Raw genomic sequence first — 24,933 nt, 5'->3', positions numbered from 1 at the left:
CCATTCATGGTGTTTAGCATTAAAGTCCCCGCAGGTTAGAAGTGGGTCGCAGCTGGCAACCTTAACTGCGTTTAAGGCGAAAGCCTTTAATGGTTTATGCTGTCGTGGACAAACTGTGTCCCGCTTTTGCGGCGTTCTGATTGGCCGAGGCTGGATACGTCCCTGCCATCAGCAATGCCACATTTGAACGCGCACCAAGGGACACCACGCGACAGGAGCGATGGTGCACCGTTCAAACTCACACTTGCCAGAGAAAGTGTGATAGATGCTGCGCCTTTCCTTCCTGTAAAGCAATTATAATTGTATGTAGCACTGCAACGAATTCTGACAAGAGGCTAACGATGGGAGGCAAATTTTAGGATAGGAAGTGTAGGCTTTCGCCGTTCTCCTCTTAAGAGACATCTAAGAGAGTGCCTGATTTTTTTTTATTATAATTTGTTATTACCACAGTAGCCACCTGAGCCGAGTCCCCCCGCGAGTTGCGTAAACACTTGTGTCCTTTGAGGCCAACATGCCTAGTGTTGAGTCCCGGCCCCGAGGTCCATGTCGGTGTAAATAAAGTCCTCTCTCTCTCTCCTAATTAGGGTAGTCAATTAGGGTGTTGTGAAGAATGTGACGTGAGGCAACCGGAAGTAGAGCCGAAAAAGGGCATAGGAAGGAATTGGCGCACAATTTTAAAGTCAGTTCAGTCGTTCAGTCGTGTCCGACACTTCGTGACCCTGTGGACCATGTCACGCCATGCTTTCCGGTCTCTCACTATGTTCCTAACATCACATAACTTCATCTGCAGCGCCTCGAAGATACCATCTAACCATCGCGTTCGCTGTCTAGCCCTTCTCCGGCGACCCTCAACCTTTCCCAACATCAAATCTTTCTCCAGCGACTCCTCTCTTCTCATGAGATGACCAAAGTAGCTGAGCTTTAACTTTAGAATTTGACCCTCCAATGAGCAGTCAGGGTTTATGGTCGACAATATCGACGGATTTGATCTTCTGGCAGTCCAAGGAACACTCAAGAGTCTTCGCCAGCACCACAATTCAAACGCGTCAATTCTTCGGCGGTCAGCCTTTTAATTTTAAAGCACCGTAGTCTAAAATTGATAAACAAGAGGTATTGCGACATAGAGGATGTTACGTCACGCAATCAGAAGTACAGTCGCAAAAGGGCATAGGAAGGGATTGGGTAAACAAAAAGTAAATTAAGCAGGTAAAAGCAATCAACAGCTGCATCCGTGCTTTCGCATTACTCCAATGCAGATACGGCAGTGCTCTTCACTTTTTACTATTTTGGACCAACAAAGGTCGAATGTGTGACTCCCCCATTGAAATAAATGTAGATTCAATTCCAATTTTACGCGTATGAATTCAACTAATCCATAGACACCACTGCAGTCTCTGTACTACCATCCATAGGGTCACAATGTTATCATAATGACTAATTATGTTGTTGTTGTTGCGGCTGTGGGAAGAAAGAAATGAAAATGCACGGACCTGCTACTGGCTCTGTAGCTGAGCCACCTCCGCTGCCTCGTGCAGACAGAGAAAGTAGAGAAAAATGAGAAGAAGAGGGAGAGAAAGACGCACCTAATCCTTTCGAAAATCCTTTCAGAATTTTCGACCACCTGGGGTTCTTTAACGTGCAATGACATCGACAGCAACAGCGCACTATCATTGAAGAGCATTACCTGCCGAAAACGTTTCCGCGCTGAGTGGTAGGCACATTTGATTTTAATTCTAGGTTCAACATTCGGGTATAAAAATACCGAGTCCGAAACCACGATTCGTTTTGAAGCACCTGCGCATCCTGCTGCAACTGGTTTTCCCGCCACAGTGTCTGAGTGAGTAAGGCATTCCGCTACAGAACCAGAGTAACCGGGTTCGACAAACTTTTTGAACACGTCTTGAATCGGCTACATACACATGCAAACCCGCGAAATTTTTCCTCACACAATGCTGGGTTTCCGCAGCCACCTATGCACCCAAGGTGTCATGTTACAGATATCCAAAGAAATTCCCCATCCCGGACACTGCAAACGCGCAAGAGCATTGATGGCTCTTGACTTCCATTATCCACTCTGAATGTGTGAAACCGAACACATACTTACATTTCAGCATTTCTCCGGGATCGCACAGCAGAAATCCGGTTCGGTCCCTTAAAGTCCCCGTCTTTACCCTCGGTAATAGAGGCACTCCGCAGGGATTAGTCCTTCACCCTTTTTTATTTAACATCACTCTCATCCCCATGGCTAAAAAGCTGTCACAGATCTCAAACCTCTCCCATTCTTTATATGCAGAAGACATCCGCCTGTGGACCACCACTGAGAATATAGGTAGCATGGAAGAAACACTTCAGGAGAGGGCGGACATGGTGTCGAGATGCGCAGCTTCATAGGCCTTGCATGTTCTTCCACCAAATCTGAGCTCCTGATACTCCACCCAAGCCTGCAGAAAGACCATCACCCCGCTATGGTCATCATCATAGATGGTCAGCCAGTACTACCCAGTTCACAAACTTCGTATACAAGGTATGTTCATACATGACAACGTCAACGGCCTTAACACGGATACACTCTCCAGATTCACTAGCACAACACATCAGATCACCCGCCTAATCAAACGTATAGCCAACAAGCTCCGTGGAAGGCGCGAGCGTGACCTCAGACGCTTAGTACAGGCATTTATTATAAGCCGCATTCTTTACTCGCTTCCGTACTTATATCTAACAAAATCAGAGACAGACAAGGTGGATGCTCTCATCAGACAGACTTATAAGGCAGCCCTCGGTTTACCTAAACGCACCCCAACCTATCGACCCTTAGGCATGGGTGAAAGCCCACCGTATCGCCCAACTAGGATGGCTCTCCACTACCACAACTGGTCGCTACATTCTTTCACATCTCCAACTTAGGCAGTTAGGTGCCCCTCCAGTAGAAGCTTATGCAGTTCCAAAGACAGTCCGCGATCATCTCACTATCCACCCACTTCCTAAAAACATGCATCCCCTTCATAACCAGGCCAGACGGAAAACGAGGGCATGTGCCTTACACAGAGCACATGCAAACGAACACGACACGGTTTACGTGGACGCAGCAGAATATCCGCTCATCTTATGCGATATGCGCGGTATCCAGCCGCTTCGAAAACATCACATCAGCCTCTATCATTGCCCGAACGTCCATAGAAACCGAAGAATCAGCTATAGCCATCGCTATAGTCTCTTCCACTGCCACCTTATCCTCAGCGATTCTAAAACTGCCACACAAAATTTCGCCCGAGGCCAGCTACATGCTACCTCTCACAAAATCCTAATTACCAACGTTCAAACACCCCGACCCATAGAACTTGTCTGGGTACCAGCCCATTCAGGCAACCCCGGTAACGAAGCGGCCCATTCTGCTGCTCGAGCACACGTAGACTGAGCAACAGATACCGAAGACCTAGGCAACGCCAGAGATTGGCTGATCACCTACAACGACATTACACTACACTATCGGTCTAAAAGACTTCACTACTCTCGCCCACACCCTTCCCTAATTAAACCACAGCAAATAACATAGAGACACCTTCAAGCCCGCACCTGTCCCTCTCCAGCACTGCTGACACTCATCTCCCCCTCTACTCATCAATCCGAACATCTCCTCTGCGAGCCTCCGAGAGCTACATTCGAGCATATTTTGTTCAGATACCCGGAGTATCAACCACCGGCCGAATGGGGCCTTACGGACGAGGCTTGGGAGATCGCGGTCTCCAGCTCAGAACCGGCTTCACAAATGAGACTGGTCGACTGGGGCGAAGCGGTCGTTATCAGGCACGGCCTGCCGGCCACCACCCGTTATCAGGAGCCGGCCCAGGCCTTGTAACAAGTATTTCGCGGCTCCACCAAATGACGTTTTTCACCACCACCACCCATTGCGGGCGGCAAGAATTAGCAAACCATATCCCGTAGGAGCACTCGAGCAGACGACGCTCTGGCATGGATGGATGGATGGATGGATGGACGGACGGACGGACGGACGGACGGGCGGGCGGATGGATGGATGGATGGATGGATGGATGGATGGATGGATGGATGGATGGATGGATGGATGGATGGATGGATGGATGGATGGATGGATGGATGGATGGATGGATGGATGGATGGATGGACGGACGGACGGACGGATGGATGGATGGACGGATGGATGGAATATTGGCCTCGAGATCGAGCAGAGTCGCCACCTTGCGGCTCGGCGGCGAAACCTACTCAGTGTGGATGCGTTTTCACGTCGCGTGCCAGTCCGCAGCGACTTACGCGCGCGCATGCGGCGTGTACAGGAGTGTTTTTGTTTGTTTCGCAGTTCCTGTGAGATTTCGCTTACGTATATGCCTCTTGCAAAATAAATATGAAATGTCTATAAACCCCACGCTTCTTTAAAAAATACATATACTTGTCCGTATCGAGCATGTCATGCTTGGATAAAGACATCGTACATTGCGGTCTTCGGCGCTTGAGATCCTTTGACATGCAATGTCTCAAACGAAGTGGTACTGTCGTTACCGCCGTGTCAAAGCAAAACAGGTCGTTGCCGTCAATAAAAGTTAATGAAAACGCTCAGAAATCGCATATTCCCGTTGCTGTTTGGAATACCGCCGCTACTAAAACATATGCCACCGCAGACTGCTTCATATAGCAGAATGCGCCCCGCCGGGGTGGCGCAGTGGTTACGGCGCTCGACTATTGCTCCGAAGGACGCGGGATCGAATCCCGGCCTCGGCGGCAGCTTTTCGATGGAGGCGAAAAGCAAGGCGCCCGTGTGCTGTGCGATGTCAGTGCACGTTAAAGAACCCCAGGTGGTCGAAATTTCCGGAGTCCGCCACTACGGCGTCTCTCATAGCCTGAGTTTCTTTGGGACGTTAAACCCCACAAACCAACCAAACCAACCAATATAGCAGAATGCAGTTTGAACAGACCACTCTATGCCTGCTACGCCGTCTGTATGAACGATAGAGTTATGTGAGTATTTTTTTTTTCTTTTAAACCTCTGTCGCGGTGTCTCAATGGTAAGGGCGCTCGACTGCTGATTTTAAGAACGGGGGATTCAATTACAACCGTTTCGAAAGGCGTTCATCTGCTGTGGGATTTGACTGCACAATAAACAATCCCACGTGGTAAATGTGGTGTTAATAATAATAAAAAAAACTACACTGAAACCAGCCTCTGCAATCATCCGTCATGGCCGATGCCGCTTTCATGCGTTAAACCCGGGCCAATATGCATTTCTTTTCTTTTGTTGTTGAAGGCTTCTGTGCATCCGTAAAAGTTTTAGTGAGCACATTTTGCTTTACAGAAATGCTCGAATGTTTGGGAAACATATTCCCTGCACCTAATTGTTACCATAAATATTACATAATACACCTAGATCAATGTACTTTACTAGTAGTCTATTATAACATTATAATCCCTTTTCGTCCAAGTGCTGTCTTCCTACAAAACTCGTCATTTCTGACAAGGGGAGTAAAACAGCTTCATGCGGGCTTAAATATCAGTGTTTAGTTCCGGAATAAATACCTATTTATAGTCGCATGATAAGATACCTCCATTTCTTTCGGAATAGTTTTATGTCCGGCATCTGTTTTGGAAGCAACCTTAATATTTTACTTCGCATAAGATTTAGTCACTGCTAAATAATTAGTGATAAAGAAATTTTCAGCCTGTAAAATTGCTTCCCAGAACATGACAGTGCCCATGCGCAGTTTATAACGATGTCTTCGCAGCGAGTAATTCGTAGCTTGCACTTTAACGCTACTGAAAATTAATCGCTGATTATTGTAAATTCTGTCAAGTGTGTAAACGTTCTCTCACAGGGTGAAATTTATTCGCACCGCAAAACAAAATAATTACACTTCTAATTTAGGGTTATATATTACCACCACACACATCAGAAATCCCTTATACTTACCTCGGTTTCAGGAAATCATTTACAGTTAGTAGCGCATGCATTAATAAATTATCACATTCTATGACAGTGGCCGCAAAAAGCATATCGGCAAATTCAATCCACTCAGCGCTGTACACGTGAACAATCAGCTTTCCTGTGGGCCGAGGTTTCCTGTATAGTGTGGGCGTGATCTAATTTTTGGGGAATACTTGTGCGTGGTTGTCCGGGCCAGAGTTGATGTGCACTCAGTCTAAAGCAACTCGCCATGCAGTGCGCTGCCAATGCTATATTTAACCTGCCTAATCATCGAGTCAAGTACGATATAGTGAACCAGGCTGCCTCGATTCAATCTAAATTACTGCAGGTCAGAGCACTAACCTTGTATCTGCGTGGGCTTGACACTAAATTCGCCGGTCTCACTCGCATGAGACACGTGCAAACTGTTTAAAAGTCGATAAGAAAAACAAAGCTATCATTAGGCAGGCCCAAGCATTAGGCGCGTAAGCGCGGTACAGCGCAAGAAACGTGCAAAGTAAATCTAGAATACTGGTGGTTGCGTGCTTTGTTTTCCTAAAATCCACTCTTCTGCTGCATTGGCGAAATCCTTGGATTTTTTTTCTGCAATATTGCAGAAATACTGCAGAAGACACGTTTTCATCGCCAACAAACCCGCCGTAAACTCGGAAGCAGACCTATACGCAGCGTGCGTTTCTGCGAGAGCCGCCGGCTGCTGATCCAAACTACCGGAGTGACGGTGGCGCCACCTACAGGTCGATCTCGCGGCGAATAGGAGCGTCCCCTTTGAAACGGGGTGGTAGCAGTAGCTATCATGCTCATTTTCCTCCCTATATCTTAATTATTGATTAAAATTGGTTAACTAAACCATCATTCTATTTCTTAATTTCTTTGTTTACATTACTAACATTATGTCACTTCCCTGCTTTTAAGCCACCAATCTTCCAGTCGTTTTTTGCTAGTTTCCACCGCCGGTTTATTCACCCGGCCACTGTTATCTCTAAACCCCAGAGCTTCAGTAACAGTTACTGCGCCTCCATCAACTTCCGGATGGATACCATTACATTCGAGTATAATATGGTCAATTGTTTCACTGGAGTTACCACATACAGCACATGCGTCATCTTCATTGTTAAATTTCTTTGTGTAGCTGCGTGTTCTAAGGCGCCCTGATCTAGCTTGTTGTTTCTAATGTTTCTAAGATTTGTTTCTAATGTCGACTGTACCTCTGATTTTAGGCACATAACCGCATTTCCGAAAGTAAGTCCGGGCATCATAATTCCTTTCCAAATACCCCTCAAAACCTCATACCTATTGTATCCCCATAATGCCTTTTGCTTTATTATCCCGGCAGTCATTCGCCGTTTGGCTTTAAGTGATTGCTCATGCTTTCCAATGTATGCCAATCCTTCGTTCACTATACCCCTAGATATTTATATTCTGCTACTCTACGTATTTCATGCCCTTGTATTTTAAGACCCTGATCAGTTCAGCCGTTGAAAATCATCAGACCCGATTTAACTGCGCTGAAACTGAAGCCTACAGTGTCCCCTTCGTGTCCGCAATACTTAACTAGAGTTTGCAATTCTTGCAGACTCTCAGCTAGCAGCACAATGTCGTCTGCATACATCAAACCGGGGAGGCGCTGCCCTACCGCCTTTCCACCCAATCTATATGACAGGTTAAAACCTAGGTTACTGTCTTGTATCCTCCGTTCCAGGTTTATCATATAAAGCATGAACAGCAGCGGTGATAGATAGCCTTGTCTTAATCCTTTGCATACTTTGACATTTTCCGTGCTTCTTATCCCTTCCCGTGTAATTTCTACCTTGTTATCCCGGTATATTTCCTGTAGGAACTCTATTATCTCATAACCGACACCTTCTTCTTTTAATATGTTCAACAGGAGTTTCCTGTTTACGTTGTCGTACACCCCGTTTATGTCCAGGAAGGCCAAATACAAAGGTCTATTTTCCACTCTAGATATTTCGATATGGGTAAGCACGAACAGGCTATCATGTAAGCGCCTACCATTTCTAAAGCCGTTCTGAAGTTCTCCGTGTATCTTGTTACTTTCTACCCATGATTGAACCTTTAATTTCACCGCCTGCAGGGCCAACCTGTACATAACAGATGCTATGGTAATCGGCCTGCAGGATTTTATGTGTATCCTTTCTCCTTTCCCTTTATAAATCAAATTCATTTTACTCAGCCGCCAGCTGTCCGGAATTTGCTTATTCGTTATGACTGTTTCCGGAGCTTTTAACAATGTTTCCTTATTTTTCGGACCAAGTTTACTAATCAGCTTGATCGGAATTCCATCTATTACTGTAGATGTGTTTTAGGAATATTTCTTTCTGCCTCTTTCCAGTTTAGATTGGTCAGTTCTAAGCTGCTTTGTATTCTGCTACCTTGTGTTGCTTCGTGATTTCCGGAGATTACCCTAGTGTCGCTTTTAAATGACTCGGCTATAACTGATGTAATGTAGTTCACTGCGTTGTCTCCCTTTAAAAAATTTATCTCGTTATCTTGAATCCCACTTGCTTTCTTCTATTCTTTTTCCCTAGCCAGCTTATATGGTTCCAGAATTTTCTTGCTCCGCCTCTAGAGGCATCGTGTATATCAGCCATCCAGCGATCAGTGGACTGTTTTATTTTACTTTGGACCAGGGCCTGTACCTAAAGTTTCTTTTGGCGATATGATTCCCATTTTTGGTCGATTTCCTCCTGAGATACCTGTGCTTCCTTTGCCACTCGATGTTCCCTTAAAGCAGCCCGTCGTTGTTCAATAGCTTCCCTAATTTCCTTATTCCACCAGCTCCGTGGCTTCCTCTTTCCATTCCAGCGGTTTGCTACTTTAACCTCCTAAATTTTCCTCCTTATGAGTAGTTCTACCTGTTCATAATCCCAGTCTTCTATGGGGCTTTTCTCTATTGCTTCCTCTATGTCTGCTGCTATCTGCGCTATTTGATCGTCGTTTAAATTTGCGTTTACTTTTTGTCTAAGTTTCCTTTCTCGTTTCATCAAGGGTCCCATCTGCAGACTAATACGTTTATGATCACTTCCCAGACTACCCTCCCCTTCTTCGTCTATTTCCATTTTTGTGACCTTGTTATAAACTTCCTGCGACATTAGACAGTAATCAATGGTCGTCTGCCTGTTGCGGCATTCTCACGTGATCTGGCCTTCACATTTTGTTTCTCTATTTATTATAACTATATCGTGTCGCTCACAGAAATCTAGCATTAGCTTCCCGTTACAATCCGTGTATCCATCCAGATCGTCGATGTGGCCGTTCATGTCTCCCAGCAGAATAATATTGTCCCCGTCTCCAAACTGGCTTATATCGTCACTGAGACATTCAACACGATCCTTGCTTTCTTGCCTGCATTGGTGTCCTGTTCCTAAATAAACTACCCCTAGCCATGTCCTTATGCCGGCAGTTGTTCCTGGTACCAACATATGTTCTTTACAAGATTATTTAACTCTTTGCCAATTTGCTCCCTGGTGTATCAACTACCTACCCCTCCACCCTTTTTTTCCGTTCTCGTTCTGTTTCACCCTTCCCAGACGTGGTCTATAAACGGCGGATCTTCTAGATCGCTGAGATGAGTCTCGCAAAGAGCGTACATACCTATTTTGTCATCCTTCAACTGCTGTTCTATCTCTAGCCATTCCGCCCTTTTTCTACCTCCTTGCATGCTTATGTAGCTGATCCTAGTGGTAAATTTCTTTTTTGTACTTTTCATTCTCGGCCTCCTCCTTGCCGTTTTTGGGGGCCCAGCCTCCGTTATTACATTTTCTTCTGCTTCACTTCTAAGTACCTCTGTGCACGGAGTCCTCGCGGACCCCCTCTGGATGGATGGATGGATGGATGGATGGATGGAATATAGGAGCGTCCCCTTCGAAACGGGGTGGTAGCAGTAGCTATCACGCTCATTTTTCTCCCTATATCTTAATTATTGATTTAGAATGTTTAACTAAACCATCATTCTATTCATTAAATTTTGCTCCTACATTACTAATATTATATCACTTCTCCTCTCTTAAGCCACCAATCTTCCAGTCGTTTTTTGCTAGTTTCCACCACCGGTTTATTCACCCGGCCACTGTTATCTCTAAATCCCAGAGCTTCAGGAATAGTGATTGCGCCTGCACCAACTTCCGGATGGATACCATTACATTCGAGTATAATATGGTCAATTGTTTCACTGGAGTTTCCACATACAGCACATGCGTCATCTCCATTGTTAAATTTCTTTTTGTAGCTGCGTGTTCTAAGGCACCCTGATCTAGCTTCAAAAAGTTGGGCACTGCCTCTTGAATTATCAAAGAAATCTTCCTTCCTGATCTGCATTTTCCACTTTCGGTATAATTCTACACTCTGCTTCTTTTCCATCGAATTTATCCAATTTTTACCTTCTGTGTTTTTCACCTGTTGCTTAATGCTCTTTATTTCTCCGCCCTTGTTAATAGCATACTTACTAGTTAGTTTCCTAGTTCTTTTCCTCCATTGTGAGTCAACGCTTTTTAGTTACAGGTATTTAAATACTTTACCTGCCCATCTGTTACTGTCCAATTTCCTCAGGCGTTCCTCATATAATATTTTACTCTGAGCTTCCCGCCCTTCGAAAGATGCCCAGCCCATATCTCCCTGTACCGCCTCATTTGTAGTTTTGCCGTGGGCACCTAGCGCTAATCGTCCAACGGATCTCTGATTTGTTTCTAATGTCGACTGTACCTCTGATTCCTCTGAGCAGTGCCACCTGGCGACAAATAGTGGATATATTGTCTAAACGAATAAGAACGCATGAAAGGCCTCCGTTCCCGTCGTTTTGGTGGCGCAATGGAATAACACCACCCATCTCTGTACTGATGCCACTTAAACATCTGTTCGAATCCTGTATTGTATGTTTTTATAAATTTTTTTTAATTTCCTTGAAATTATATCCTGCCTTCAGTGAGTGTATGTTACCTTTAGGTTGCGTTCACAGTCACCTTTAAGTAACAACCGGTATGACAACAGATTACCTTAAGCAATTACATTCCCATAATCATTTCCTGCCTCAGTGAGTGTATGTTACCTCTAGATTGCGTTCAGAGAGACGTTTCAGCAACAATCGCCTTTTGTCTCGCTGCAAGCATCGTCTGCTCCAGTGCGCCTACGGGATATGGTTTGCTAATACGCTGCGGCGGCAGCGTTTCGTTGGAGGCGAAACGCAAAGCCGTCCGAGTGCGGTCCGAGGTCAGGGGTGGTGGTGGTGACAAACGTTTATTGAATCAAAAAGGGGTAGATGTATGCACCGGCCGGATCTTTGAACATCCAGCCCTTACAGATACCGGGTGGGGTCCCTAGTACGGGACCCCAGTAGCGTCGGCCGCTGCCCGGGCGCGCTCGACCAAGGCCTTTAGGGCCTGCAGGTTATAGCAGCCGAGCAGGGTCGCCTCCCAGTCCTCCCGAGTGGGGTTGGGGTGAGGAGGAATAGCTGGATTGTATGGGCAAGCCCACAGATGTCCGAAGACTTCTCCGCACAGTGCGGACAACTGCCCGTGAAGGAGGGATTAAAATGTTTTAGTGCCGCCGGGCACAGCAGAGTGTTGGTATAAAGACGGAGTAGAAGCCGCTCCTCCGTCTTAGATAGACCTTTACTTGGGCGAGGGTAAAGGCTATGACAAGATTGATAATAAAGAACAATGTCTTGTGCGCGTTAGATACCCAGGTGGTCGAAATTATTCCAGAGCTCTCCACTACAGCACCTCTTTCTCTGATTCCCACCGCCACACTTTCCTTACTGTGCGGTTTAGGTTAGGTGCTCACTGAGATGTGCGACAGATTCATGCGCCTTTCTTTTAGGCCAATGTATCGCCACGGCCGCAGGATGTTGCACCCTCGCTACGGTTGCAGTGCCTAAAAGGCGACGGTACGACAACGTACGTCCCACATCCTAAAGGTCGACGCGACTAACAAATTTGTGAGTTAACCTAACAAACACATCGTTTAGCACCGATCCGAACCTCGAACCTTAGGGTGGACGCCATCTTGGATCACTGGCATACCATCATGATGAACACTGCTTAAAATAATTCTTCGCAGGAAAGCCCCAGTATATGTCACACTTGTTCTGTGGATACCTGTACCTCGCCATAAGGGAGGGAAATAGACGGGAGTGAATGTAGAAAGCTTGCACCGTGGTAGAAAGAGGTGCCGTAATGAAGGGAACCGCAGTTATTGCGACCACCTGGGGATTTTTAACGTGCACTGATATCACCAATTATTATTATTGCACAGCACAGAGACGCCTTCCTGTTTCGCCTCCAACGAGACACGACCCCGAACGAACCTACACTAACAGTAAAGCATGAAAGACAGGAGCTTCCGCTCCTAAACATGGGAGGGCGGGACTGAGACAGAGAGACAGAGAGAGAATTAACGATATTTATACAAATTAATTACGCGGGTGGTTCACCCAGGTCCAGGAAACCATCGGCGAATGGCCCTCCAGGCCTGACTGATCAACTGGCGCTCAAGGGGGAGCTCCGTGTGAGCCAGTTTCACCTCCCACTGATCATGACTAATTTTCTGCAAACCGTATGAATTAGTTGTTCGGGGCCGTTCCAAACCATGTGGAGGATGTTCTGTGGACAGCTCTGAAGTACGCCTAAAGAGAGAGTGAAAGCGATATTGTCATAATGGAGGGCCGCAGAACAATTTCGACCACTCGAGCTTTAACGTGCTCTGATATCACTATTATCACGCAGCACACAGACGCCTCTCCGTTTTGACTTTATCGAACTGCAACCACTCCAAAATTCAAACTTACGCTGAAACCGGTGCGCTCACATGTCATGATGAAAAACGAGGGAGAAGCTGCAAAACAAGTGCGAACATTTTGCGCATTGCAATTTATCTCTCCCTGTTCTAGAGAGGCATCATAAAAGCATTACCATCTGAATTGCAGAACATCTATTGCTTTTATAGTGAACCTATCAAACTTTATAAAGAAAAGAAGCATTAAGTAAGACTCTGTTCAAATAAATATTTGCAATACGCTTACCTTGGCTTGAGTTTAGATGAAACGTGTTCAACGCTGCTGAAGCGAATGTAGGATAGCAGCACTGGTTAATTAGGGCACAATGATTCAACGCTGCTGTAGCGAATGTAGAATGGCAGTACTTGTAATTTAGGGCACAATGCTGGTTTCGATATGTACACTGTTACTAAGAAAGCACAAAATTTGTCAAAAAATAAGTGACTTTATAATGCAAAATTTGAGCGCCGCTCATGAGCTGTTTCACCTTTTCGATAGACTGAGGCAAAGATTTCGGGCAAGACATGTACGTACAATTACAGAATAGCTTTTATGTTAATTTTTCACCCATATCCTTCAAGAAACAGTCCACTAACAGTTCTCGACTGCCACGAAGGAAGCTTTGTGGCACGGCCGCTCGATCGAAGCGCACTAGGTGCGGCCTGCTACGTCGCCCGAAACCGGCGGGAGGCGCCTACTTCCCGTCACCACCGCCGCGGCGCCACCGTTCGGGGACAGCCGCGCGCGGAATGCTGCGCCTGGCTGCGCTTTCAGGGAGGAGTCGCCGTGGTAGAAGCCTTTTATTTTAAGGATATAAGAACTCCGCTTCACACAATTTGGCAACAAGAATTAGTATATACTGTCAGGTCTAGTGTGACCATGTCAGCACTTAGCGCTTGCTCGGCAACGATGTATACGGTGGGTCAAGGCCACTCGATTGGAGAGCTCGCATTACCGTGATGTTGCTTTCGGATCAAGTTGTTTGTCACATGAAAATCTCACCCGGCTGTGAACAACTCCAAGCTGTTCAGCTTCCATGGTAGCCTAATGCATAACCACTTAACTATGTCGCGAATTCCGTGTGTCATTTTCATACCATTTACTCATTCCTGCATACAACTTTTATGCGCAAATTGATGTTAACCTGTTCTAAGCTGACAACGCTATCCAATAAAAATATATTGTACTAGTGTTAACAACCTTTGTGAAAATGCGACATGTAACCAACCTTTCTATCTCATTCTGACAAATGTTACGTTGTAAATATGAAGATGTTTATTAGGTTAAATCTACATGATAACCTGGGATCTTCGACTCAGTTGGAGACCTTAAACTTTTTACGCCAGAAGACTATCCGTCATGGATTCCCGCATTTTGCATGACCGAACTAAGCGCGCTTCATAGAGCCGGTCTGCCTCAAGCTTGCTACGTATATGCGCCGAAAGTTTTAGAGCGCAGCTCTTTGGCGTCCGTTCCTGGGTTTCGCGTCGGCGTCGGCTTCGTAACCAGCTCCGCCCCCCTTTCATCCCCCCAGCGCTAGCAGCGACCGACTGATACCGCTGGATGCCGCTGACGCCGCTAGAGAGTCAAGATAACGTGACTGCATAGAACACCGCAGCCGCCATGCAGAAAGAGGAGGGGAGGGTCCCCCCCTATAGTGCTCTAGAAGATTGGGCAGTGTGTCGACCGCGCCGCGAAATGCATGGGAGCGGGGGGCCGCTTTTGCGATGACGGAGGCGCCGCAGCGCAGAGGGCGCCACCAGCAACTGGTGTGTCAGCCGTCCGGGCGCCCGCGTATGCGCGCTTGCAGCAGGGTGGATAGCGCGCGCATTGTAAGTTTTTGTTTGCTTGTGCGTCGTCTCGAGCTGTTCGAGACAAGATTTTATAAATATGCCGGTTAATGGGGCTGAGTACTGTTAGCAATCACCTAATTTATTTTCCCTTTTGGCCGTCGGCAACACCTAGCGGAAGCAACATGACAGGAGCTGGGCTCTGAAAAAAACAGCTTGGAGAGGGCGTACAAATTCAGACTCGCACACCATGCTTCACTCGCCGTACAGCTTGCTTTAGCATTCCTGAAGCACCTAATTGACGTCCAGAAATGCGCTCGTTTTGAAAAGAGGGCAGTGCGGAGACAGGATGTATGAAGAAGTCAAACATGCAACATGTGTGTTCGAGCGCTGACTAAAGCTGGCCACAGTAACCCCATTATCAAAACAGTCAAAAATGTTATATTCCGTTATTTCACGCGCAGACTATGCCGACTACAGTAAGTCACCTGAAGCCACAAAAAAAGTTGGCATTCAGTTCGAATGAATTAAATATGGACTACCCCGCATAGAGGTACTACGAACTAACGACACTACACCAGGTAAACGGCTACTAAATAACTAAACACAGTGGGTCAGGAAAGGTGGAAGAAGTGGGAAGTAAAGGATGCAGAGAAACAAAGAAAAGAAACGTGTCGCCTACAAGGGAGGGAGAAAGGAGGCCCGCAGCGCCGTGAAAAGAGCGACCGCGAATGTGAACAAAGGTTTGGAACTCTCGTGCGGCACGGCAAACGCACGACGGAGAAGAAAGCAGACAGCTAAAGACGAAGAAAAATTGAGAAATATGACAGGCAACAAAAAAAAAAAAAAAGGAAACAATCGAGTTTAAGAACCACATGGAGGCCTGGGAATTAAGAAGAAAGCAGTGCACAAAAAGGCTGCAATCGAACGCGCACATATAGGCGTCGAAATTTAAGTCAACTTTGTAAAACTGTACACTAATGTAAGAACAAACCATTTATTTTTGTTCCATAACTTGGAACATCGTTGTGACGGGTAGCTTTAAGTACCCAGAGATGCGCGCTATACTAAAGACATTTAATCTCAATGCATTATAGTTTGACAATGACTTAATTGTTCCAGAAAATGTTTTCATTCTAGGTAGTTTTTATTCTGCGTGCTCAAGCAACCGGTAATATGTAAGTCATTGACCCCAGAAGATCGCTCTAGTCCTGTTTTGCTGCACATATCAAATGAAAAAAAAAAAAGAGTAGCTTTGAAAAAGAAAGAACGATGGAAAATAGAGGACGCAGAGGCTATCGTGCACGCCTAATTCGCTTCCGCTACATAATCCTTCAGCGAAAGAGAGGTTGTGAGGCCGGCACGGTTTTTCGCCACGAACAAAAACTGCGCCATAGACTCCAAGCTATAGTCGCAATTTACCCAAAAATTTGGCTCGGGTGTACGATCCTTTTGGACGCCTTTGCACTTCAGATTTTGCAACCTTCATCTAAAATGTGGAGGTTCAAAAATTTTACCTATACTTAGAGCACCAGAAAGCTCACACTTGAAGTAATGAAATCTCATGTGTTTTTGCGGCTTCGCTCTTTGCGAAGTAAGCAAACCACGACAAGAGTTCTCAAAGGGAAAATAATTGAATTCCCTTGGAAGTATTCCACGCGTAATATCAACCTTGTTAACAATCATAGCCTGATTAGTTCTGCAAAGAGTACCCGCGGCAAGTAGCCCGATTATAGTCCGGCAAGCAGTAGTTGGCGAGTATATCCAGTCGAGTACTCACATTTCCATACCACACACTCGAAGAATAAACACGCATTAGTGTCCGCATCTGAATTAGACCTTATATTAATTGGACGTGCATTTGGTTCCCGTCAACGTTTTCGCATTTTTCGTTTTCTTGCGGTGCGCGCCAAGAACTGCATCATATTTGCCAATACGACGCGCAATTATAAGTGTTTTTTTTTTTGCTCTGTACCATTTGATGCCAGCAAAGCGTCCGCTCTCAAGTGCCCACTATGAACGTATTCCCTCGTATACATATGTGACAGGTTTAATTTTTCGTATTTTATCTGAAGTATTGCCCTAGCTGTACTTGACATTTTTAAAATCTAAACAGCTGGTTCACCCTTTGGTCAGCGGCACGTAAACAAATGTCCGCGATATATGTATTTGTTAATTACGAACAGAGAATAAATGCTTGGGCGTGTATGTGTTCCTTTTTTTTTTGCCGCTAAATACCGCAGTGCTTTATGTTAGAACGGTAATAAATAAATGTGTTTTGCTCGCACACTGTATTTGTAATTTCTATAAGCGGTGATTAGGGCACATAAAGAACACCTATTAAAGAGATATATTACAGATTACTGACGATTTAAGATAAACGTTGTTATTTATTAATAAGCACAAGCTGCAAAATGTAAGCAGGTGTTCGTAAATAAGGTTCGTAAAAAATAAGCTGTTACTAAAAGATCTTACGAAGCACAAGCTTTGATTCGCATGTATACTGTTTTTCTCCGCGTGTCAATAGCGCTCCTCGGCAGTAGCCTTTATTCCCTTACTAGAAGAACGAATGCAAAACACCACGCTTCGTTGAAAACATTAAGTACAAGCTCATCTGGACGTTTTATAGCTGTCCGCAGGAAGAAATGCTGAAAGAGTTTGAAATAGCGATTCAAACATCGCGCGCTGCCCGTAGGACTGCCCAAACGAGCACGGCGTCTCCAGATTAACGTAATGGAATGGCAGGGATGAGTTTAAGCACTTGTAATAAGTAGCCCCTTTATTAAATATCGCACCAATTGCGTAGCGTGTCAAAATAGCTCCAAAGAGAACCGCGCCCCTCCTCTTTACCCCCGCTATCCCCGCGGCCGCTACGCGCCGAGCGGCGAACGTGGCACCCCTGTTGCACGTCGCGCCCTCTCGCGGGAGTCGGTTCCTGTCATCGCAAAAGCGGCCCGCTCTCCGGCGCCGGTTGTCACACTGCCCAATATTCTAGAGCACTATACCCCCCCCTGTTCCTGTGTGGCGGATAGGGTGCTCTTCAGTTGCCGACGCGCCGGTTATTTCACGTAGGCCCCGGCACGTCGACGAATACGTGAGTACCTTCCCACGGCTAGGCCTGGTTCTTGGCGCTGCGGAAGCGAGGGTATCATATTGTATGCGTCGGCATCGGTGGCGTTGTCACTGAAACTAACTCCGCAGCTGGGGTTGACTCACTATCGGCGTCAGCATCAGTCAGTCGCTGCTATCTCTTCCCTCCTCCCTTTATCGCGTTGTCCGCTTGCTGCGCGCGCTTCTGCCCCCATCGTTTGCGCAGGGTGTACACGCCGCCCCCCTCCCCCCTCTTCCTGCGAGTCTCCGGTTGTCAAAGCGGCGGCTCGAACTTAATTCCTTTCTTCGCTCCTCCTCTAATGCAACCCCTGTGCGGTGGCAATCAGAGAGCCAGATCGGTGGCGGCGGATCTGTATATGTGCACCGCCCGAGCCTGCTGCCGTTCGCCACTGCGAAATTATCTGCCAGTTCTTTCTGAGCCATGAGCGATACGAAAAAATTCTGTGATAGCGCATACATGTGTTGCTCAATTTCTTTGCCTCAATCTATCGAAAAGGTGAAACAGCTTATTTGCTGCGCTCAAATTTCGCATTAGGAAGTAACGTAATCGTCGGTAATTTTTTATTACTATTTTTATTAGCTTCTCGTAAACCCATACAATTTTTGCTGGTTTGTAATTTTCAATGGAAGAACGCGCATCGAGTGTTCCTGTTGCGAAACTCTTAGCAGCGATCTCAACAATGTTGAAGCGCAACTGCAGCCGAGATTCAGCGAGCAGCCGAGTAGCTTGCTACTTTGCCGGACCTCTTAAGACTTCATAATCTTGTTAATGAAGGTGCTCGTAAGCTGACAAACTTGATTACTTCCTTTGCGGGGTACATCAAGCCTCCATTCTCTTTGGTTTTTATCAACCTGTAACTGGTACAGTTGACTCATATTTCCTGCAACAGGCTTTTGCACGACTGACATGTCGCCTCAAAACCATTACCAAATATCGCATAAATTAAGCGACAACCTGGTAGTGGTAAACAAAACTTGGGGCTCCTAAATCTCCTTGCAGAGCCTCGTTAGAGTACCCGCTCTTTGCTACCTGCTTATTCACCGTATCCCGTAATTGCTGCCTCTGTCGCATACCATTAGAATGCAGCCTTAAGCCACCGCATTATATGAAATAGCATCCTACACATAGCAATATAAAGCCCCTCTTTACTGAAGCCGTACGAACGTGCCCTATAGGAGTATAGATCTAAGGGTCCCACTTTCAATAATTCCCATTTCACCCTTACATCTTATTGACTCTCTCTGATTTGGCAGCTCCTGCCACATTGAACATGTCACGTGTTCTCATTGCGCCAAAGGTGTCTGGCCATATCATCAACGAACGTGCCTCTTACCAGAGAGGTATTTCTCCGACTTTCCGCCGACATAGCGGGCGCCGGATTTTCTGTGGAACGTGGCTCTTCAGTTTATCGCGTCGACTCAAACAGTCTCAAGAGCATAAATAGGGCCGGCTTGCACGATAAAGTCTGAGCTAAGTCCAGACTTAAATGGTGTCTTTAGAAAGACTAAGCTTATTTAAGACGGCTCGTGTTCTGAACGTCGAACGCTTCGGGTTCATGTTCACCAGAGTGGCTTCCCAGAACGGCCTCAGCAACCACTTGGGGCATTTTTCCTCGTAACACAACCTTAAGCCGCAAAAAGCAATGGCACAGATTTTAGACAACGCAACATTGACGGAATGTGTACATCTTACAGCAGGGACAGTGCCAGCGCATCCCTGTATTTCCCTAATTTCTCTACTTAGACACCTGGCGTCCTTGTGTCTTAACCAAGACAGCACTAGAGTCGTAATCATACAAGCGACTTATTCAAGTCAGGACTGAAGCCCAGTCTTGACTCCAGTCTTAAGCGGCCATGCTAGTGGCCTATTCTTTAGACTCCAGTTAAGTCTGGACTTAGCTAAGACAGTCTTAAGATTGTTTTGTGCAAGCGGGCCCAGATGTTGTATGCACAGGCTCCTTTGCTTGCAAGGCCACTCAGACTAGCGCGGCAAAATTTAGAACAAATTGTATGCTTATATTAAAAAAAAAACGCTTCGTACCGTTTTCTGATATGTCCTCGCAACATAACCTGCGAGAAAAGCTTCTGGTGCTACTTCATCGTGTTCATCTGCTTCACAAAACATCGTTAAAAATCCTAGTTCACTGGCCAGCTCCCTGGTAACCAAATAGGTTAAACAACGTGACGGGAACACAGGAAAAGAGGACGACACAACTAGCGCGGTTGTGCCGTCCTCTTCTCCTGTGTTCCTGTCACGTTGTTTGCACTGTTAACCTATAATTAATCACCAACAAGTCCAATCTGCTGTCCCTTCTAGCAAATTCAATGGCAGCTGATAGGGTATTATGCTTCAGCATCTGGACTTTTTAACCTCAGCGCGCATTTCAGAGAAAGCGAGTGCATTTCCACTCCTCGCTACTGCCTTTGTCTGAAGCGAGCTCAGCAGATAAAATTTGAGGGGCGCTTAGATGTCTCTTAAGCGGAGGACAGCGAAAGCCTACCCTTGTCCTATCATTTGCCTCTCATCGTTTGCCACAGTTCGTCATTTCAAGTCGTCGTTTGATATATTGGTCGTTTCCCAGTCATGATGAGTCTGCCTGCGTAGTCATTGTTGCCCTTACCACTCATAACTAAGCAGGTTACTCATTTAGAATCAGCAGTGGTCATTACATGTCATCTTTCACATATTGGTCATTTCGCAGTCATTTGCAGTAATGATGAGTCATGCCTAGTTACTATAGTCATTACCGCACATCGCTATGTACTTGTACTCATTTCTAATCAATTGCGGTCATTCCAATCATTTTAGTCATTATTAACCATTATTAGTCATTAGCATTAGTCATTACCTCTATCAATGTATATTTATAACTTTTATTGATTACTTATCACCATCAATCATTTTCATTCTTAATCTCCCTCCTTGCACGTCCGCTTTTGCGACTGACACACCAGTGCACAGATGCGACGCACAGATTACAGCCACAGCTTCTGCGCAGATTTTCGCTCCGTGAGCCTAGAGCGGCTTTCGCCTTAAAAAACAAACGCATCCCGTCTCAACGTTAACGTGCTTGCACACACGCACACTAAAACGTTTGCGTTTACCACGCAGACACGAGGCGAACGCGTCCAGAAAGGAAGCAAACCGCGCGCTCGGAGCCGGCGACCCCGGCGACGACGTGTCCCCGAACAGTGGCGCTCTCAGGAGAAATAGCGGGCGCAACTGTAAACTCCCCAAGGACGCGCTTGCCCATTGACGGCGGCGCGACGCAGCAGGCCGCACTCAGTGCGCTTCCATCGAGCGGCCGTGTTTGTGGTCATCCGAAGGCTTCTATTACGGCACCGCTTTTTCTTTTTCCACTGCCACATTTCTCCTTTATCTTTAGCTCTACACATTAACCGCTCGGCCCCGCCGTAGTGGTTCATTTATAGGAAAGGAAAGGCGCGGTAACTGTCTCCCGTTTTCTGTGAACACCTCAACCGCGCCGTAAGGGAAGGGCGGAAGTTGGGAGTGAAAGTGGAAAGAGACAAAGAGGAGCCGTAGTGGAGGGCTACGGAGTAATTTCGACCTCCTGGCGATCTTTTAACGTATGCTGACACCGCACAGCACACGGACGCCTCTTCGTTTCTCCTCCATCGAAGCGCAGCCGCTGAAGTCAGGTTCGAACCCGTGTACTCCGGCACAGTAGTCGGGCGTCTTACCATTGCACCACCCCGGCGGGGCCCGCCGGAGTGGCGCAGAGGTTACGGCGCTCGAATACTTTGCCCAAGGAACCGGGATTGAATCCCGGCCTCGGCGGCTGCGTTTCGATGGAGGCGAAACGGAGTGGCGTCTGTGTTCCGTGCGATGTCAGTGCACGCTAAAGAACCACAGGTAGTCGAAATTTCCCGAGTCCTCCACTACGGCTCTCTCGTAGCCTGAGTCGCTTTGGGACGTTAAACCCCACAAACCAAACCAAACCTTTATCTTCGCAGCACAGTTAAGGTGTCCGCGCAGAATTGTGACAGATACTGCGCTTTTTTTTATATCAACCAATTTTAAATGCCGCTGATGCCTGCTGTACTGCGTATATTTCTATAGAGCTTATTCACATAACGCACCTTTACTGGTTACCATGGCACCCACAACGCAACACCAGAGAGGGGGAAAGAAAGAGGGGGTAGAGGGCCTACGGCGAATCATGACACGGTGTCTGTGAAATCCGAGCTTTGGTTGGAATGGCGTCTCAAGTATCCGACAAATGAGCGGTGCGCAGCAGGGAGGACGCTGGTAGACCGGCGCCGACGCGTCGGAAGCATTTTTTGTGTGCTTTTAGTTTCGAACTGCTCAACGTTATGGCATCTCCGCAAAGCAGGGTTGCCACAACGGCCGCCTGCTAAACTTGATAGTGAATAGAGTTTATATGGTCTGTGGTGCGGCGTTCGAGGAAGCACCAAATGAAAGGCACCGCACAGACGACTGAATCTAAAGCCCGACGGGGCAGCTCTGATATCCGGATGACGTCATCACAGTCATGAGACAATCCTCACGAATCTCTCACAATTGGACCCTGGTGAACGGATATTTAAATACGTCCAATCATTCCTATCCGAGCGGACAGCAGAGCTCACTCTAGGTAGCTTAAATCAGATCCCATTCCTCTGGGAAGCCGGGGCACACCACAAGGCTCAGTGCTCTCGCCTTTCCTATTTAATCTTGCACTCATTACACTTCCCCCCAAGCTCGCTGCCCTGCCGGGGCTGCAGCACACTTTCTACGCGGACGACATCACACTGTGGGTAACCACGGGGAATAACGGCCAAATAGAGGATACGCTGCAGCAGGCAGTCGACATAATCGAAACCTACGCGTCGGGAGCGGGCCTTGAATGTTCGCACGCGAAATCGGAACTGCTGGTTTTCAGGGCCAAGCCACGAGGAAGAAATGCAATCCAGGCACCCCCGATCGCCCTGAATGTATGTGTGAGAGGCCAACCGGTCAGGGAGGTTCAAACCATTCGCATATTGGGCATGTACATACAGAACAATCGCAAAAACACCGAAACAATCAACAGAAGCACTGCCACGGTGAATCAGACTGTACGACTTATCAGACGAATCGCCAACAAAAGAAAAGGAATGAAAGGAAAAGATCTCTGTCAATTTGTCCAGGCTTTCGTACTGAGCAAAATTGTCTACTCCTCCCGTACCTGAAACTGCAATTCGCGGAGAGAATGAAGGTCGAGAGCTTAATCCGACAGGCCTACAAGGCTGCCCTTGGGCTCCCGCACAGCACGTCTACGGAAAGGTTAGTGACCCTTGGGGTTCACAACACGCTATCGGAGCTGTGCGAGGCACACCTTGTCTCCCACCTCGGACGACTCACTCGCACGAACGCGGGAAGGTCCATCCTGTACAGACTGCACATGTGCGAACAACTTTCAGAAGAGGACGCGAAAACACAGTTACCTACACACATTAGGACAGCTCTATTCATTAAACTCTTGCCCAAGAATATGCACCCCGCGCGCCACGAAGGCCGACGCATGGCGAGGGCTCGCGCCCTACATGCTAAGTACGGCCGACACATTAATGCAGCATACGTGGACGCGGCGGAATAACGGCACACCCAGAGACAAGCGTTCGCACTGGCCACTGTGAATGGGAACGGTTCCCCGTATGCGGCCGCATCCATCGCAACCGCCTCCTCCGAGACGGCGGAGGAAGCGGCTATAGCCTTAGCTATTGCAAACACGTCCGCCGATATTATATTCAGTGATTATAAAACAGCCATTCGCAATGTCGTGAGGGGCCGCCTCACGTCTACCTCCCTCCGCATCCTCCAAAGCACCCCTGCTCCGGTTAGGGAAATTGAACTAATCGGGGTCCCGGCCCACTCGTCTAATCCGGGGAACTAGGCGGCTCACGCGCAAGCCCGAGGTTTCGTCGACCGGGCAGTGAGCGGCCCCTCCGACCCGAAGTTCACGAAGGACGGGTTAATTTCTTTTCATGACATTACCCATCACTTCAGGCTGGAAAGGCGCACATATACCCCTCCCCCCACAAATCTTTAACAAAAGCGCAGGAAGCTACCAGGCGCCGACTACAAACACGCTGTCTCCTAAATCCGACGGTGCTTGCCCTGAATTACCCAGGCCAGTACAACCCAAACTGCAGCAAATGCGGCGAAAGAGCAACATACGATCACATTCTCTGGAACTCCGCAAATGATCCACCAGCGGTGGAATTAATACAGCTCCCTTCTCTCGAGCAGTGGGAAGCCGTGCTGGTCAGCTCGGACACGAATATTCAACTACGGGCCATCGAGCGGGCTAATAAGGTCGCCACCAGCCATGGACTAGCGGCCATCTAGTACGTCTCTCCTTAGACCTGCTTGAGCGACGAAATAAATGTTTTCCAATCCAATCCAATCAGTTTGATCGCATACCTTTCCATTTCTTTCATGTGTCTGGCTAACGAGTGCTATAAGTTTCTGTTCCACTTTTGAGATTTCATTCTCTTCTTGAGCCTTTTCTTCTTCTTCACATGCTCATTAGTTTGCTGTCCATTATCTCTGGTACATCTTTCCCTTCGGCAACCGCTTCCGCGTCGCTGTCATCTTCCCTCCACTGTTTTGCCCAGTCTGCAATGTCTTCAATTCCCTTAGCTTTGTGGCTTCTTCGAATCGCCCGGATTTTGTCCCACTCCACAATTCTCGCCTGTTTGAGTTTCCTCAGCCTGACTCCTTCTCCCAGCTTCGTGGCTACAGTGAAGTGGTCGCTGCCCAGATTTTCCATGGTGTTTACCCATTCTACTCTGCCTGTATTTTTACTGAAGGAGAGATCCGGCGTGGTGTCTCTGCTCACACTGCCACCTACTCTAGTAGGCGCACACGTGTCGGTATGCAAGGTTAGTCCGAGGTTTTGGGACTCCTCAAGGAGAATTCTACCCTTCGGATCTTGCCTTGCGTGCCCCCATCCTGGTGTGCCGCATTAAAGTCCCCCATGATCACCAACGGGCTTGGCCCGGCCAGTTTGATGGCTTTTCTAAACATCGTTCCCAATTTCATTTTCCTCTGCCTCGGGTTGCTATAGATATTAAAGGGACACTGCAGCACTTTTTGCGAAAATTGGGCTTTCAGCAGAAACCCACAGTTTTTCATGCTGCAAAATCGACTATCTGGTTGAAATTGGGCAGAAGAAAGCAGAAATTGCCTTTTTTGAGCAGAAATGCGCAGCCCGCGCGACGAGGCTCACCGCGGGTCATGCCGCCGCCTGTGGTTGGCCAAGACGTTGCGTGACGACATTTGGAGG

General features: G+C 47.2%; 1 protein-coding gene across 1 annotated transcript in view; it reads right to left on the bottom strand.

Annotated features, from left to right (window-relative positions):
* Window positions 1–24,626, bottom strand: part of LOC146186885 (uncharacterized) — a 91,946-nt gene extending 67,320 nt beyond the window's left edge. Inside the window, exon 1 of the mRNA XM_084608135.1 lies at window positions 24,584–24,626. Coding sequence (XP_084464261.1) covers window positions 24,584–24,626 — 43 coding nt within the window. The remainder of the gene's footprint in view (window positions 1–24,583) is intronic.
* Window positions 24,627–24,933: the final 307 nt, after the last annotated feature.

This window comes from Amblyomma maculatum, chromosome 6 (genome assembly GCF_055883805.1).
Source record: "Amblyomma maculatum isolate TAMU_Amacu chromosome 6, ASM5588380v1, whole genome shotgun sequence".
Lineage (NCBI taxonomy): Eukaryota > Metazoa > Arthropoda > Arachnida > Ixodida > Ixodidae > Amblyomma > Amblyomma maculatum.
The sequence above is the reverse complement of the archived record's forward strand: the minus strand, read 5'-3'. Positions and strand labels throughout refer to the sequence as shown.